This window comes from Symsagittifera roscoffensis, chromosome 2, assembly GCF_963678635.1.
Source record: "Symsagittifera roscoffensis chromosome 2, txSymRosc1.1, whole genome shotgun sequence".
Lineage (NCBI taxonomy): Eukaryota > Metazoa > Xenacoelomorpha > Acoela > Convolutidae > Symsagittifera > Symsagittifera roscoffensis.
Window position 1 is genome coordinate 12,733,359 of NC_087063.1, and position 15,240 is coordinate 12,748,598.

The following is a 15,240-nucleotide window of genomic DNA, read 5'->3' on the forward strand; positions in this document are numbered from 1 at the left end:
TATGTTGTCGCCTAGATCAGGAAAATTGCCATATCGAAGATGGTTGTAGAGCGAGCACGTTCTGTTAAGGTTGTATAAATCGATGGCGTCAAATATCAGAATTTTAACTGACTAGACTGACTATACAGTGAATTTAGGCATAGTAGCCTTTTCTGGTCAGATAGTTAGCTGGAACAGAGAGGAAGACACTGTCTTTACTGAAAGCGCCTCGTACAAAGAGGACGACACTATCTTTACTAAAAGCGCCCCTTAATTTTCCAGCTGCTTTGCTGAAGATGTATGAGTAGCTGCTGCAGTTGTCGAGTATGGCTTAGCACTCCACTTTGATGCCATTGTTGAAAAATGTTAATGCGTAAATCGCAACTAATTTTTCATGTTGCTCATGTTGTCGATTGGATCTGTAGATTGTCGCTTTCAGACTTTCAATTAGTCAACTTAGTCTACTAAGTGAAAGTCTACTAAATAAATAAGTAAAAATCATAAGTAATTCAAGCATATCAAAGATTTGAGACATATAAAGACCGCGCTTAGGTTTGAGACTTTCAATTTCGAGTACTTTTTGTAAGTTTTTTGGAAAAAAAAATGAAAAATCATAATCAACGCCATATCTCGAAAAGCGAAAGGATTTGAGCAGTCATACTTTGACGCCAGACTTGCGTGAACTCTTGAGTGTACCCTCCCAGGATCTCACTGAAGGATGGAAAATTTCAAGTTCTCTTTTTTTCATATCTCAGGTTTTCGAAAAACAAAATTGAAAAAATCAAAAAAAAAAACGCCATATCTCGAAAACCAAAAGGATTTGAGCAGTCAAACTTGGATGCCAGATTTGCGATTCTTGAGTTAACCCTGACAGCACCTTACTTATGGCTGAAGAATTTCGTCGACTTGAGTAAACATTTCAACCATTGCAGTGTTTTGGCCTTTTAACAGACCAACATAGGGACTACTTAAACCTGTGCCTAGTGAAATGATGCGTTGAAAAAGCTAAACATGTCAACACAGGGACTTCTTAAACATGTTGTGAAACGCCCATCAAATGTATAGATAGATATTGATAGACAGATAGATAAAGTTAGATCTGGCGGTAGAAGTTGATTATCATCAACAATCGAGAAGATAAAACACACTCTATGCCATAGTTTCTTCCCTAAGGAGTGGTAAGAACAGCAATGACAATTTCTTTTAATTTCACTTAGAAGTCGATTATTTTCATACAACGCGAGTTATATTAGATCTTCAACCAAAATTTCTTCTGAATTCTTAGCCTTCGATCCCAACTTTCCTTTCTTCGCAGATACTTTGCCTCTGTTTTCTGCAATTTTTCTCTTTCTATTCACTCTTTTCTTCATATACTGCTCTGTCTTTTTAGCCGCGTGAACACTTGGATTCAGTACAGCTTCTCGTTTTTTCATCACTGTTCGTTCTAACTTTCTTTCACGTAAAGTCGCTGCTATCTGTGTGTAATGAGACGACAAAAAAGTCTCGTTTTCTCCTTCTTTATTCAGACTTTTGAAAGCCTTTTCAAAGCATTGATAAGTGCTTTGAAACATCTCGCTGAACTCAGGTTTACTATCATTATTAGACTTGGAAATAAGCTCTCTTACAACAGGGAACAGGAGCTTGTGCAAAGTTTCTTCGGGCATTTTGGGGCAACATTGGATAAGTTGTTTGCTCTGCAGGATCAATTTATTCCAGTCAAAAACAAACTGTCTTTTGGTTATGCTTTTCTGGTTGAATCTCGACTCTTTTAGGGCTAAAAGGTTCATTTTATCAATAATTTCAGATAACAAAGCAGATCCAAAGGTAGAATCCTTCAAAAACTCCGCCGCAAAGATCAGAGTCAAATAAACAACATCTTTCAATGATATGTTCATGAGCTCTTTACCAGCCTCAATAAAGGAAACATTGCTTATTAAACTGTCAACAGTTCTCTTGAAAAAATCAGTCAATATTTTGTCGCGACCGGGATTTTGTAAAGCAAAAGCTATACGAGCAAAAGAACTTTCTAGAAACTCTTCAGCGTTGAATTTCGAGAAAATAGAGGCAAAAATCTGACAGGAAACAGTTTGAACCCATTCATGTGGGTAACTCAAATGCTCGTTCACTTTTTCTACTACTTCAGGCAAGACTTTGGTAAATTTTTTCTGGCCATCGGGAGAAAAATCCAAGATGTTGAAAACACGATGTAGAAGCTTCAGTACTGACAGTACAGTATAGTCAATAACTCTTGTACGTTCTTCATTTTTAGTGGCTTTGCTATCAATTCCTAGAATTGGCCGACTTTGATTTTCATTACAGTCTTTTAAGACTTTACAGCTCAGCTTGAAAAAATTAACAATCTTTTCGTCCAAACTACTTCGATAATTTTCTACTAAAATGTCCATCACTAGAAATCCAAGCATGCAAAGCGAGAGATCAACCGACTTATCCATCCATTTCATAACTGTTTCCGTAAACTCAGAGTACTCTTTTTCGCCGACACGGGAGAAAATTTTAGCCAAACATAGTCGGGCTAATTTCCTACAGCTTTGTGCACTGTCATTGGCAAGTGTCAAACACAATGGGAAAAACAACTTATCCGATACACTCTGTAAGAAAGATTCGCTTACTTTGGAGACGAAAAGTACCAGAAGTTCGAGCGCCGATTCTCGACCGGTTTGGTCTTCATAATTTACTATTTGCGCCAGAACGAAATCCAAACTTTTCTCCGCTTTTTCTTGAGCATAGCCAATCAAGTAGTCTAAATAAAGATTTCTGCAATTGATTCTACTCGAAGGAATCGGTGATTGAATCATCAGCTTAGAAACTTTGTTCACAACTTCAGAAACGTTTTCATGCTTCAACCTTCGGGCTATAATAGCTTTTACTAACGATAGGCTTGATTTAACTTTATTTTTATCAGCAAGATCTTCCTCAATGTGGGCTAAAATAATTGTCAGTTGGTCATTTCTCACTGGTAATTTTTCATCAGCAAGCATGATTTTGATGCAATTTGCAACCACAGGAACTAACTCCTGACTATCGGAAGATATGGAAGTTCCTCGACAGAATTTTTTGTTAATCATGATCAGCTTGTCGAAGATTTCAGATTTCAACACGCCTTCCGATTGCAAGTTAAGAAACTCTTTCATGCACCGAATGGATTGAATTAACACAGGCAAATAAGAAGAGTTTAGACTTTCGATCACCAACGGAACTAACTGTTGCAAGATGCTCAACATTTCGGCATTACGAAGCGTATTGATGTCTAATTTACTCGTCAATTTCAGGAGAAGTTGGAAACCAAATTGGACAAACACATGATGATATGAAAAGGTGACTACATTTGCTTTCCTATCAACTACTCTTGTTGGCACCGGATCCAACAGCCGGTAGTCTCGGGGTTGCAATCTAGGGTCCTGCTTCTGCATTGTGCGGTCTTTTGAATTCTTTTCAAACATTTTCTTCAAATTTCCGTTACACACCTCTTGCACAAACTGCAATATTTTCAAATTCTTCAGTTTTTTATTGAGCAATAATTCAGCACCGAATCGGTTCAAAATATCACTTATTGTTCGTTTATTCGAACTCGTTTCTTTTTCTTCTAAGCCTTCTGAAAGTGGCTTTAAAAGTTCGACCATATCTTCGTTTAAACAGAAATATCCCATCAAACCGTAGCATGGAATAGCATAACTTTTTCTGGCTTCTTCGGTTCTCGAAACCAGTTTTGTCGATGTTCTTTCCTCCGCCCCCAAACCAAACAGATCTCGGATCAAAAATTTCCCAATTTCTTTCAAGTTCTCACAACTTATATCGCCTGCTGTGAAACACGCTTTCGACTCAGTGAGAATTCGGTATAGTGTGAATACTAGAATATGTCGGAGGTATCCTCGATCTAACAAGTGGAACAAGTCTTTGATCAGTTCGTTCAGGTACTCTACTTCCAAATTCGGCAAAATCTGAATCAAAACTCCGCGTGTTGCATGTCTCACTGATTTATCACGTGACCTTAGAAAACCACACATTGACAGAAGAAGTTTCTTAACGTGAAAATCTTTGGTTTTCGCTCCCAAAAACTTTGCAACATTATATAGCCCAATATGAACTGGCAGTTTCGCAATTATAGCGTTCGATTCGTCCTTGTCGATAATGTCAGAATCCGACAACTTTTGTTTCATCAACATGGATAAAATTCTCCCTGCAAACGAGTTCAAAACCACATATGCTTTTTCCGCCTGATACGCACTTTCTATTTTATGACGAAGAGTATCGTTTGAGCCGAACGCGGTCAAAGTAGCAGCTAGAACCCTACAAGCCACTTTCGGATTTTCATGGTTTTGGTTGACCATTAACAAACATCTTTCGGCTAAGCGCACCAAACTGTTCAATTCCATTTTAGTCGCACAGCTTTTCAGCATTTCAATTGACGCCGTAATCAAGTTTGGGTCTTTAACTTGCTCGAACTTAACAATGGCAATCCAAGCAATCGGTATCAGGAAAAACTGGAATGTAGCTATGCAAAATTTGTCTTGAAGAATTAGCTCTGCAATTTTGAGTAAGCCTCTGCATCTTCTAGACACTTGTAACTGAGAAATATCATCGATGTAGTCAATCTTTCCAACTTGCAATAATCGCAGCTCCTCCAAAACCGTATCTTTCTCGTGACAATTTTCAATGAAACACTTCAGCATGTTCAGAACATTGATCAAAATTGGGTCTTCTGGTTTCGTTTTCAGCATGAAAGACAGGTGTGTTTTAATCATCAACACTATTTTCGCGTTCAAGTCAAACTTGGTAATCATGTACTTTACAGTTTCAACGCAGCGATCGCGAATCGCGAAATCGTCTATCGTATCTATGAAAAAGCAACAATTTTTGAAAACTACAGCAATAGCTATAACGCAATTTTGAGGTGACATGCTTTCGAGCATTTCGGGAATCTTCGAGAAACAGTCAAACCGACGCGCAAAATCAGGTTCCTCGACATACTTCGGATTCCAAGAGTTCAAACCCTTGATCAAGTCGACGAACTCGGGACTAATAGTCAAGTAAATATCAGTCAAATCATTTCGCATTTCAACGGACAGATTCTCCGAGAAGTTCGAAGCAAGTGTGAACAATACAGAATGAGGACTTTCACAATTTCTGAGTAAAGTCACAATAAGTTTCGTAACATCTCCACTCATGAATTTAGGCAGAACTTTTCGCTTTTTACTCATATACGCCGCAAGAGTAGTGGCCAAAGCTAGGCTCTCTTCCGGGGATGTAATATCAGAAACCATGAACAGAAGAAGTTTCAGCAAGTTTACTCTTTCGTTTTTGTTCAGCTTTTTAAACTGGTCTGACATCATCTTCAGTTGGAGAAATTTGATCACAAAGCAAGCGTGACTCTTCAGCAGTCTCGCACCCAGTTCGTCAAACTCATTTTGGGCATCCATTCCATCATCTGAGATTCCTTCGCATTCACTTGAAATTTCTTCTTTCTCTTCTGGAATTAAAGATGTCAAAACTCTCAACACAAAAAATTGCAACTGACTAGAAACATTGGGCTGCAAAAACCAACAAAAACACTCCAGTAACGATTTTGAATTTCGTGAGTCCATTTGAAAACTCAGATATTTTCTGTAAAATCCATTCGCTGCAAAAGATTCTACGAATTTGGCCTGAATTGAAATTGACGCCTTCGAAAGATCTTCACTGGAGTTAAACACAAGAGCCGGTTTTAGTAAAACTTGGCATATAGACTCTACTTCAAATTCTTCAAATGGCTCTGATGACAGATTAACATATGATAAAAGACAAACCAGAGCTTGTTTGGATAGTCTTTTATTTCTCGATGCCAGTTCTGAATTTTTCATCCATTTTTTCTTGGAACGCTCAAGGGACAGACAGATATTTAAGTTACATTTTCCAAACGTCTTCATAATTTCAAGAAACGATAGTCGCTGCATGTTTCTCAAGACTTGTTGTAAGACCAAGAGAAACCTCGACATTATGTTGCATTCAAACTTCGAATGCTCAAAATCTGACTTTCGACCATCTGCTAAAAGTTCAGAAAAATCAGCAAAAGCATCAGTAAGAAAAGCTTCCTTTTCTTCAACTGAAAGATATCGTACAAACTGGAAAATAGCCCTAAAACGCTCATCTACATTTGAGATCCAGCCAGTATTGAACAGTCTTCCCAGCAAAAATGGCAGCATTATTTCAAGAAATTTATCTCTATGGGTTTCGTGCACGAGGCAATTTTCTTCTGACAACTTCAGCTCGTTCAGCCCTTTTTTGACCGACTTGTCTGAGCACAGCTGAGCCATACAATCTTTATAGGGCTCCAAATAAGTCAACTTAAAACTAAACACAAAGTCTAACACTGCACTTTGCAAAAAACTGAGACTCGATCTCAACATTTCTTTCGCAAGTTGTAATATTTTGGGATCGTTTTTGATAGTTTTCATGCTTGCCAGAGACGAAAGAACTTTGAAAAACGCAAGTAAGGTCGGTACGTGTGATTCATCTTCGCTTAACAAGACAACAATTTCTTTGTTCACCGAGACCGTGTTCAATATTAACTCTATGTTCATTCGTCTGCTCAAAGTTGTAGATGCAAAATCGCGAACCAGAAATTTGAAGAAATAGTTTTTTAACTGATCCACAGAAATTTCAGCTAAACTTATGTTCATTTTAAACATGTCGAGCAAATTTTCACGCCGCCTGATAGATGTGAACTCTTTTTGAGGGCTATAGAACTTAAGCAAAGAGTCCGCCATTGATTTTTCTTCTGGTGTCAAATGTTTTGTTTCCAAACTGCCAGTCGAAAATCTAGCTTCTGGGGCATCAAATGTCTCATGAAGCAGATCACTTATAACTTTCCTTACTCGTTTATGATTTCTGTAACTACCAATGATTTCTTCAATTCCCTTTTGCAGAGGAACAAACCTGATAAAACATAATGAGACAAGGTATGAAAACGAAATTTCAATCAAGTCATCTAAGTCGATAAAGTCACTTTCCCAATTGCCGATTCGAGTTTTAGAGACAATGTGGTGTTTCAGTTTATCGCAGTACAGCAATTTCTCTCGCAGCGACGGCACACTGATTTCAACACTGGCCACTTCAAGCATATTTCTGAACAGACCTTTCGTCGTAAAATTAGTTTCAGTTTTGTTTGTCGCATTTTCATTTGGCCAATTGAAACTCAGAAAAACTTCAATGGTATTCTTGACAACTTCTCGATCAAAAGATCTGAAGTTTGGCTTCAAGATATCAACCAAGTGTTTCAACTCTTCCTTTTTAACAACTTTGCCATTTTTTCCCAATTCGGAGCTTAAGAAAATCGAGAGAGCCGCCAGATTGTCCAGGTCTTCCGGACTCTTCTCAATCCGGGAGACCAAATGCGAAAACTGTGTCGCAGTTAGTTTTAAATGATTCAAAGCATAAGTGAAGCGGATTTTGTCCCACAAAAAATGCTCCAACCTTCCTGTTACTTCTGGCGTTCCGATTCCAACTAAATTGATGTTCAGTTTGCTCTCGACCAATTTCAGCAGTTTTTTGGCCCATGCAAAATTGGTAGTCATGCGGCTTGATACAAACGCAATTCCACATTTTTCAATTTTTGTCAAGTTATTTGCATTCAACGAAATTTCAATGAAACGAAAATTTTCAAAACTCAACTCTTGGTCAGCGGAGCTGCTTGTTTGACTGACTAGATGCGCTACTATGTTGACAGCCAAAATTCTTGATCGTTCTTCCTTTTCTGAGCTGTTTCCAAAAACTTCTAGAGCAAGCTTAATGATTGGTAGCAGGCAGCTACTCTTGAGCAAGGTACATGATTCCATTTTCAAACATGTGCAAATCAGATCACTTAATATCGTAAACGATTCTTTGTCAAAAGAAAAACAACAATTTTTGAAATCATGAAGATTTTTCAATCGTTTGTCAGCACAGTTGTAACTTAAAACAATTGCACATAAATCGTACCATTTGACGAAATTATCAGAAAATTTACCTTTCAGCTCAACTAGAAGACCCAGAACTTCGTCTAGTAAATATTTGGCAACAAATCGTCCATTTTGAAAGTTCAAAATTTCTTTCAAGGCTATAAAAATTGGTGCAAAATTCCCAACACACGAGAAAACTTCATTCGCTGTTTTCCAGAAAAACTTCACGCTATCTTCTCGTTTCGCGTGTTCTTTATTTATCATAGACATAAAAAGTTGAGCAGTGCTTTGCAAGAACCTAACACACGGAACCGATTCTTCGTCAGAAACAGGATAATAAATCAGGATGCATTTGAAGAGTCCTGGAAATCTAAAACTGAAATCAACGCCGACTCCTTTAGCAATTTCAGCTACTATCAATTGAAAAGCTTCGACTGTTTTCAAACTCACATTTTCATACAATAGCCGTACCAAATCATCTGACTCTATCAGCTTTTTGGATACAAACGCAAAAGCGCCAGAAGAAAATCTGACTTGAAGTTGCTTTCTTGTTTCCATAAACGGCACCAAATGCGACATTAGCTTGTGTACATCTTCAGATTTGAATCGATTGAGCGTTATTTTAATACACGTTGCAATGCAACCAAAAATAGCAAATAATGCTTTCATTGAGTTCGATGTTTTAACCCGAGAACCCAAAACGTTCAATAAGTTGTAGAAATACTCGTAGAAGTCGCTCTGAATATCTTTGCATAAATCTGTGAGTATACGTAGCAGACCGACCAAACTCATGTCATCACATTGTGCCAGAGCTGATTCAACTTTTGAAAAAATTGCACGTTGGTGGAACACGACCTCTCCATATGACCCAATAAAAGGGGTCAATTTTCGAACTGTTTGCTTAAAGAGTGCAGTCTGACTTTCGACCAGTTGCAACTGGAGTCCAGAAGCCAGAAACGACTCTTCGCTGTCGACGCTAGTGTCTTCAAGACTGGTCGCGGCGACCGCAGGAACAGATCTCTGGATGCTCGAAACTGAGATAGAGTTTATTTGATCACTGAAAGATGTGAACTTGTACAAGTTGTCATCCTTCATGTGACATCGCAATTTTCGACTTGACTTCGGCATTCTCAGAAACCTGAAAATACGGCAAAAAATTATCGCAGAGGCCAAGCTGATAAAATTCACGACGACCTTACAAACCAACAATCAATTTGTATACAGAAATCACTGACGTTTTTTGAGCTAAAAATTAAATTCGCGCCATTTCAGCTTTCATAATTGAAGAGTGCATTTTGCCTAACTTCTAGCAAAAAAAAACTTTAATTGAACTCAAAAAATGCATATATAACTCAGGGTATTCATATGCGCATTTATCAGTATGAATGTACCTTTGGGATTAGAGCATTTTGAGACTTGTTGAAAAAAAAACAAAAAAAACCTATATGTAGTAGATGATATTGCATCGAGAAAACTTGTCAATGAATTGAGACACAGTGTCGAGATGTGTACAAATTTAGAGATGCAATATAAGCTGTTGCTGATCGGTTATTCAAACAAATCACGGATATTTGAAAAAATATATATACGCTAACCTGCAAACTTTTCTTTCTAATTTGTTTTGATTGATTCTTCTAAGAAAGATATTGTACTAGTGTTTCAAACAATGCACCAGTATTTCAAACATTGCACTAGCGTTTCAAATATTGCACTATTTTTTTTTCAAATATGGAGAGGAAACAAACTGAACACGTGTGTTTCATAAGAATCTGAACTACGTTCGACTTTTTAAGAATACTGCTGTTTTTTGAAAAAATTCAATTTTCAAATTTCAAGGAAAAAACAAATGGCCTTGTATTTCTTCGAACTTCAAGAACAATTTAGGATTGACACTTTTTTGATAAATGTCACTCAATTGAGAATATTGGATCAATAGCTGAATTTTGATTAGGCTGGGAAGTCTGAAAATTAAAATCCATTTTTAAAACTAGTAATCGATCAAGTTTTTCGTGGACCTTACCTTTCTTCTGTTCAATATTATCGAAAAGAATGAATTGAACTTGAAAAAAAAAATCAAACCGCTAAAATCAAAATTGAGCATGACCAAACTTTAATTGCATGACTAAACTTGACTACCGTGTGATCAGATTAGTGAGCATGAAGGTTGCTTATACATGAAAAATATGGAGAAAAAACAGCGAAATGAATGCAGCAGTTAAAAAAAGACAGGGGAATTCAACAACGCTTTTGATTTCACAATCTGAACAAAAAAATTTACTTAAAGGTTTTTTAAACTAAATGGTATAATTTCAAAAACGACCGTGCTTCAAAAACAAAACCATGAAATAGCCGACAACAAAAAAACTGGCTCTCCATATTAAAAAACTGAAACAACTGCAATTGCAAAATCATCAAATTCATAAATGTGATTCATAATCCAGCGTAATTGATTTTAAAATTTGGCAATAATTTTTCTTAATTTAATTGAAGGTTATGAAAAAAATGAGCAATAAAATTAAGATAAGAGGCCATATATGTATCGACTTATAGTAACATGACATCACACCACTAGAGCATCGACAATATCAAAATTTGAAGTGTTTATTTGAAATTTAACACTTTCTTGAAAATTTTCAAAAACGATAAAAACGTCATATCTACGAAACAAAGATTATTTGAGCAATCAAACTTGGAAGCAAGATCTACAACGTTTAAGAGTACCCAGAGAGAAACCAACTGTAGGCTCGGGATATTCATATTTTGAAACAGTTTTTTCAAATCTTTAATTTTGAAACAATGAAAAATATTGAAACATCAGGTCTCGGAAAAAAAGCATTCGAGCAGTCACCTGGGGAAACAATAATGCGAGAGAACCTCGACAGCACCTGACGACAGGGTTGCCAATTTCAAAAATTGTAAAATTTCTTAAATCTCAAATTTCTGAAAAAAATCATAAAAATGTCATATCTCGGAAAAAAAAAGATTTGAGCAGTCATAAATCGAAGAAAGATTTTCAACGCCTAAGAGTACCCTGACATCGCCTCACACTAGAGAGTCGACAATTCCACCCTTCGTTAAGTTTTTTATATCTAACTTCTTGGAAAATTTATGAAAAAAATTTAAAAAACGTCATATCTCGCAAACTAAGAGTACTTGAGCAGTCAGATTTTGAGGCAAGGTTTGCAATCCCTGGGATTAAACTGACAGCACCCTACAACAGGGTTGAGAATGGAATTTCCTTCGTATCTCGTAAGCTAAAAAGATTTGTGCATTTATACTTGGAGGCCTACTTTGCAACCCCTAGGGTCAGCCTAACAGCATCTCATTTTTGGGCTGCTAATTTCAAAAAAAAACACTGAATTCAAGCTGGAAATTTTCTCAAGCACTGCAATATTCGATAGAGCTTAGACGTGCAAAAAACTTTTCGTTACGCATGCAAGAAATAATGTGTTGAAAAATCTTAAACACAGTTTTGAAATGATTTATGAGTTTTTATCAATTCCATTTATATAATGTGAGAAAGAAATGAATGAAGTTTGTGTATCCCGAATCTTATGTTTTAGGTTAGTGATTTCTTATCTCAGATGGAGACATTCAAATATGTAATAGAATTTTCCTGAAAAAAAGACATCACGCGACCTATATAAGAGTCTTCACTACATTCATCGACTCTTACACGCCATTTTAAACACGAGGAACGACTTAACATCTAGCTGATCTGTATTTCGAAATAACTCAATTGATAAATTCTTCCAGGCTCAAAAATTATTTCGGAAAAAAAACAGGAAAAAAGTAACACCTTTTACAAAAAAAGTCAATCAGAAAATTACAGAAAAACTAGGGATACATTTAAAAAACTAGAATTACTTCACAGAGGCGAAGCTGAGCTTCGCGCCACTTACGAGCCAAACGAAACGTAAGAGATACTCTCAAACGAAAATTACAAAACTGTTAAGACATCTGTTGAAAAAAAAATCCGCTCAAAACTTACAGAAGATCTTATTTCAATTCTAATAGAAATCAATAACCTAAAACATAAGATTTGGGCTACACAAACTTCATTCATTTCTTTCTCACATTATATAAATGGAAATGATAAGAAAAAAAGTCGTTCATGAGATCTAAAAACTCATAAAGCATTTCAAATCATACAACCAAAGAACCTGCATATCCTACAGAAACATTTGGAAAAAGCCCTATCCCTTGCTTGCTAAAAACTAAGATTAATAAAAATGAAAAAAAAAAACTTCAAAAAAGACTGCATAAATTGCAACTAATTGCAACAAAAAAACATGCAGCAAATCTAAAAAAAAAACAGTTAAAATCTTTAAAAATTACTCAGTTACAGCAAACACAAAAAGTTGATTGAGAATAACAACAACAAAGACGCCAGTTAAAGAAAAAACACGGATATTTTTTTTTTTTTAATTTTATCCGGAAAGAACCACACTTTTGCATATCGAGCGATACTCGCCAAATTCTTCCGTAGACAGATCAGTCATACTTGTACATCGAGCGATTCAATTACTTCTATTCCGAGCGATACTAGAACAATTTTTGATTGACACTTTTTTTGATAAAAATTAACCCAATTTGAGAAAACTAGATCCATTGGTAAAACTTTGATTTCGCTGGGAAATTCGATAATAAAATTCCTTTTTCGAAACTAAGAATCACATTTTTCGTGACTTTTACATTTTTGCTGTTCGATAGTGCAGTACTTGTATATTACAGGAAGGATGAAAGAAAAACAAAGAAAGTAGCAGAAGTTAATTGATTTGAGTGTAAATAATTGCTTCGATATAATTTCAAACTAATTATTGTTTCTGAAATGAACTGATTAATTGAGTATTATTACAACATTGTGAAAATAGGAGCACCTCACAAAACATTTCATTGATTCAGTACGAAGTATATAATACACGTAATACGCAAACACTCGTAATGGTAGATTTTTTTAAACTCAGAACAGAACAAACAAACGAGATCCCAGACCTACTTCAGTTTCACTGGACGTTAGATCCCAGCGATCTGTCAATCAATCAAGCGAGGTGTTATCCAACTACTTAAGTAAGCATCAGTTTCACTACAGAGGATTATAAGCTCAAATTACAAATTTTTCCGCTCGAGCGCTCAAATAGTACAGCAAAAGTCAATTTAAATTCAATTATTTCTGCAATTGAAGACTTGAGGTAAATAGTTTAGAGGCAGTTAAAAATAAATTCTACTAAATTTTTAGATTGTAAAATATCTTGTGGAGGTTATATATTTTAAGACAGTGGCGAGAATCGAAGCCTAGTCAATCCTGAAATTGAGTTTCAATATCTAAACAGTCATTTAATCAACAGCCAAGATATCGATTAGAAACCCTTTCTTTTAAAGCTTAAGTACAGCTCTTTTTGTAATTGTTTCACCACCGTCTTTCACGAAGTTTAAACGATCGTGCCAGGTGTCTATCTCTACTGAATGTGAATTTGAGTGCAAAGAATTGTTATCATCTTGAGTGGCGTTATATTCAATTTTTAAACTTAAAGACTAAGAATCCTTCTATTCCTGTACGCCATCGGTCATCTTCGGTTGGTGTCAATTAGTCGTAATAAGAAGCACATGTATGTTGTTGCAGTAAGACGATTAGTATATATCCATTCATTTTCATTGCCTTTCTCTCCTACAACCCAATCAAACCCCCTTCGAAAAGTGGGGAATAGGGGGTCTCTACTTGGTCTGGTGTGGTTCTGGGAGTATATCCTTGCATGGCTTCACATCCCAGATCTCCTGTGCGTAGTCCGTGATCGTCCTGTCCGAAGAGAACTTGCCCGAAGCTGCAATATTCATCACTGCCATCTGAGCCCACCTGGTCGGACTCTGAAACAACACAAACAGCGTTTACTTAAATTTCCACTTCAAACAATTACAGACGCCGCCTTTATGGTCAGGACAAAAAAAAACAAAAAGTGCAGATTTATTTGAACTTATCGTCATTTTTAAGCTGAAAACAGGTAAAACCTTAATTGATTGAGCTCCTATAATTCCACCACACACATACACACACATTTGACCGATACATACCGATACTAACTCGAAAAAAAATCATTTTGCCCCTTGTGGTAAAACTTTTGATCATAGATATAGACAATTTTGAGGTTTGGAATCTTCACTTTTGATTTTAATCTACGAAACTTTCATCTACGTTTCCAGGATTTGCATAAAAGTTTCACGGCTTATCTTCCTATAATAAGCCTGCTCACAGACTATTGGAAAACTGGAACTGGAAAAAAGAACGCAAATGAACGCAGCAAACAGTTTGGCAGCGCCCGGAAAAAATTAATTCTTAACCTTTTACAGCGAATGGTAATGGTACTAATTATTATATTGGTCGCAAATCATTAGTTTCATCGAAAATTGAATTTACTTTATGCAAAAACGCATGTATGTCAAATGTAGCAATACTCGAATTCATCAATAGCACGCCTCTTTTGATGGTTCCCAAATTTGTTCAGCAGTTTGTTCAACCCTATTCAATGACCTATGTTCTAAAATTTGACCCCTTCCTGTAATTATTGAATTACAGTGGTCATTATCAGTTGTCAAACATAAGCGCAAGAATGTAGTAATCAATCTGTAAGAACCAAGGCTAATCCGTCGATATCTAATGAACTCAAGCATGGACTCAAATTTGACTGTCATGAAACCTCAAATAAACGAATAAGATAAGATTTATGAAGCCAATAACTGAAAAATCAATTCTCGTAGATTACAATCAAATTCTGAAAAATATTCCATCTGCACAATTTTTCGATTGCCAAGTTATTTAGCAGATAACAATAATTTGATTTAAATCTCCCATTGCTTTTTCTTGCTAATGCATCATGAGAAAACGTCTTTTATTCTTCCCAATTAATAATGCATGCTCAAGAAAGCTAAGCTTATCAAAAAAGGAAAGATTAGCTCATTTGATACGTTAGACAGGACAAAACTGGAACCGACTCCGTTGATTGTCTCATCGAAAGGCAGAAAAAATAACCTAAAGACAGTAAAAATAACCAATAGACAGTTAAATGAGTCAATGAACTCAAGAAAACCGAAAAAACGGATCAATTTCGAATTTCCAAGAGAAAAAACACATCATGTTAAAGCTCTTTGAATTTCAAGAATCTTTCAAGATTGGCAGTTTTTCATAAAACTTCCCAATTAGACAAGACAGTCAATTTTTTTATAAGAATAACCCAATTAGAAAAAACTTAGTCAGTAGATACATTTTACTATTCAGCTCGGATATCCAAAAAAAACAAGGACAGCCGGTTACTGTGCAAGTAGCACAGAATGT

At 36.0% G+C, this 15,240-nt stretch overlaps 2 protein-coding genes across 2 annotated transcripts in view; both read right to left on the minus strand.

Annotated features, from left to right (window-relative positions):
• Nucleotides 1-1,075: 1,075 nt before the first annotated feature.
• Nucleotides 1,076-9,047, minus strand: LOC134838860 (uncharacterized). Its single transcript, XM_063854152.1, has one exon. The coding sequence runs from the start codon at nt 9,039-9,041 to the stop codon at nt 1,224-1,226; it is 7,818 nt and encodes a 2,605-aa protein (XP_063710222.1). The 5' UTR covers nt 9,042-9,047; the 3' UTR covers nt 1,076-1,223.
• Nucleotides 9,048-12,668: 3,621 nt separating this feature from the next.
• LOC134840763 (glycogen phosphorylase-like) overlaps nt 12,669-15,240 on the minus strand; it is a 428,033-nt gene continuing 425,461 nt past the window's right edge. The window contains exon 16 of the mRNA XM_063856790.1: nt 12,669-13,778. Coding sequence (XP_063712860.1) covers nt 13,629-13,778 — 150 coding nt within the window. The 3' untranslated portion in view covers nt 12,669-13,628. The remainder of the gene's footprint in view (nt 13,779-15,240) is intronic.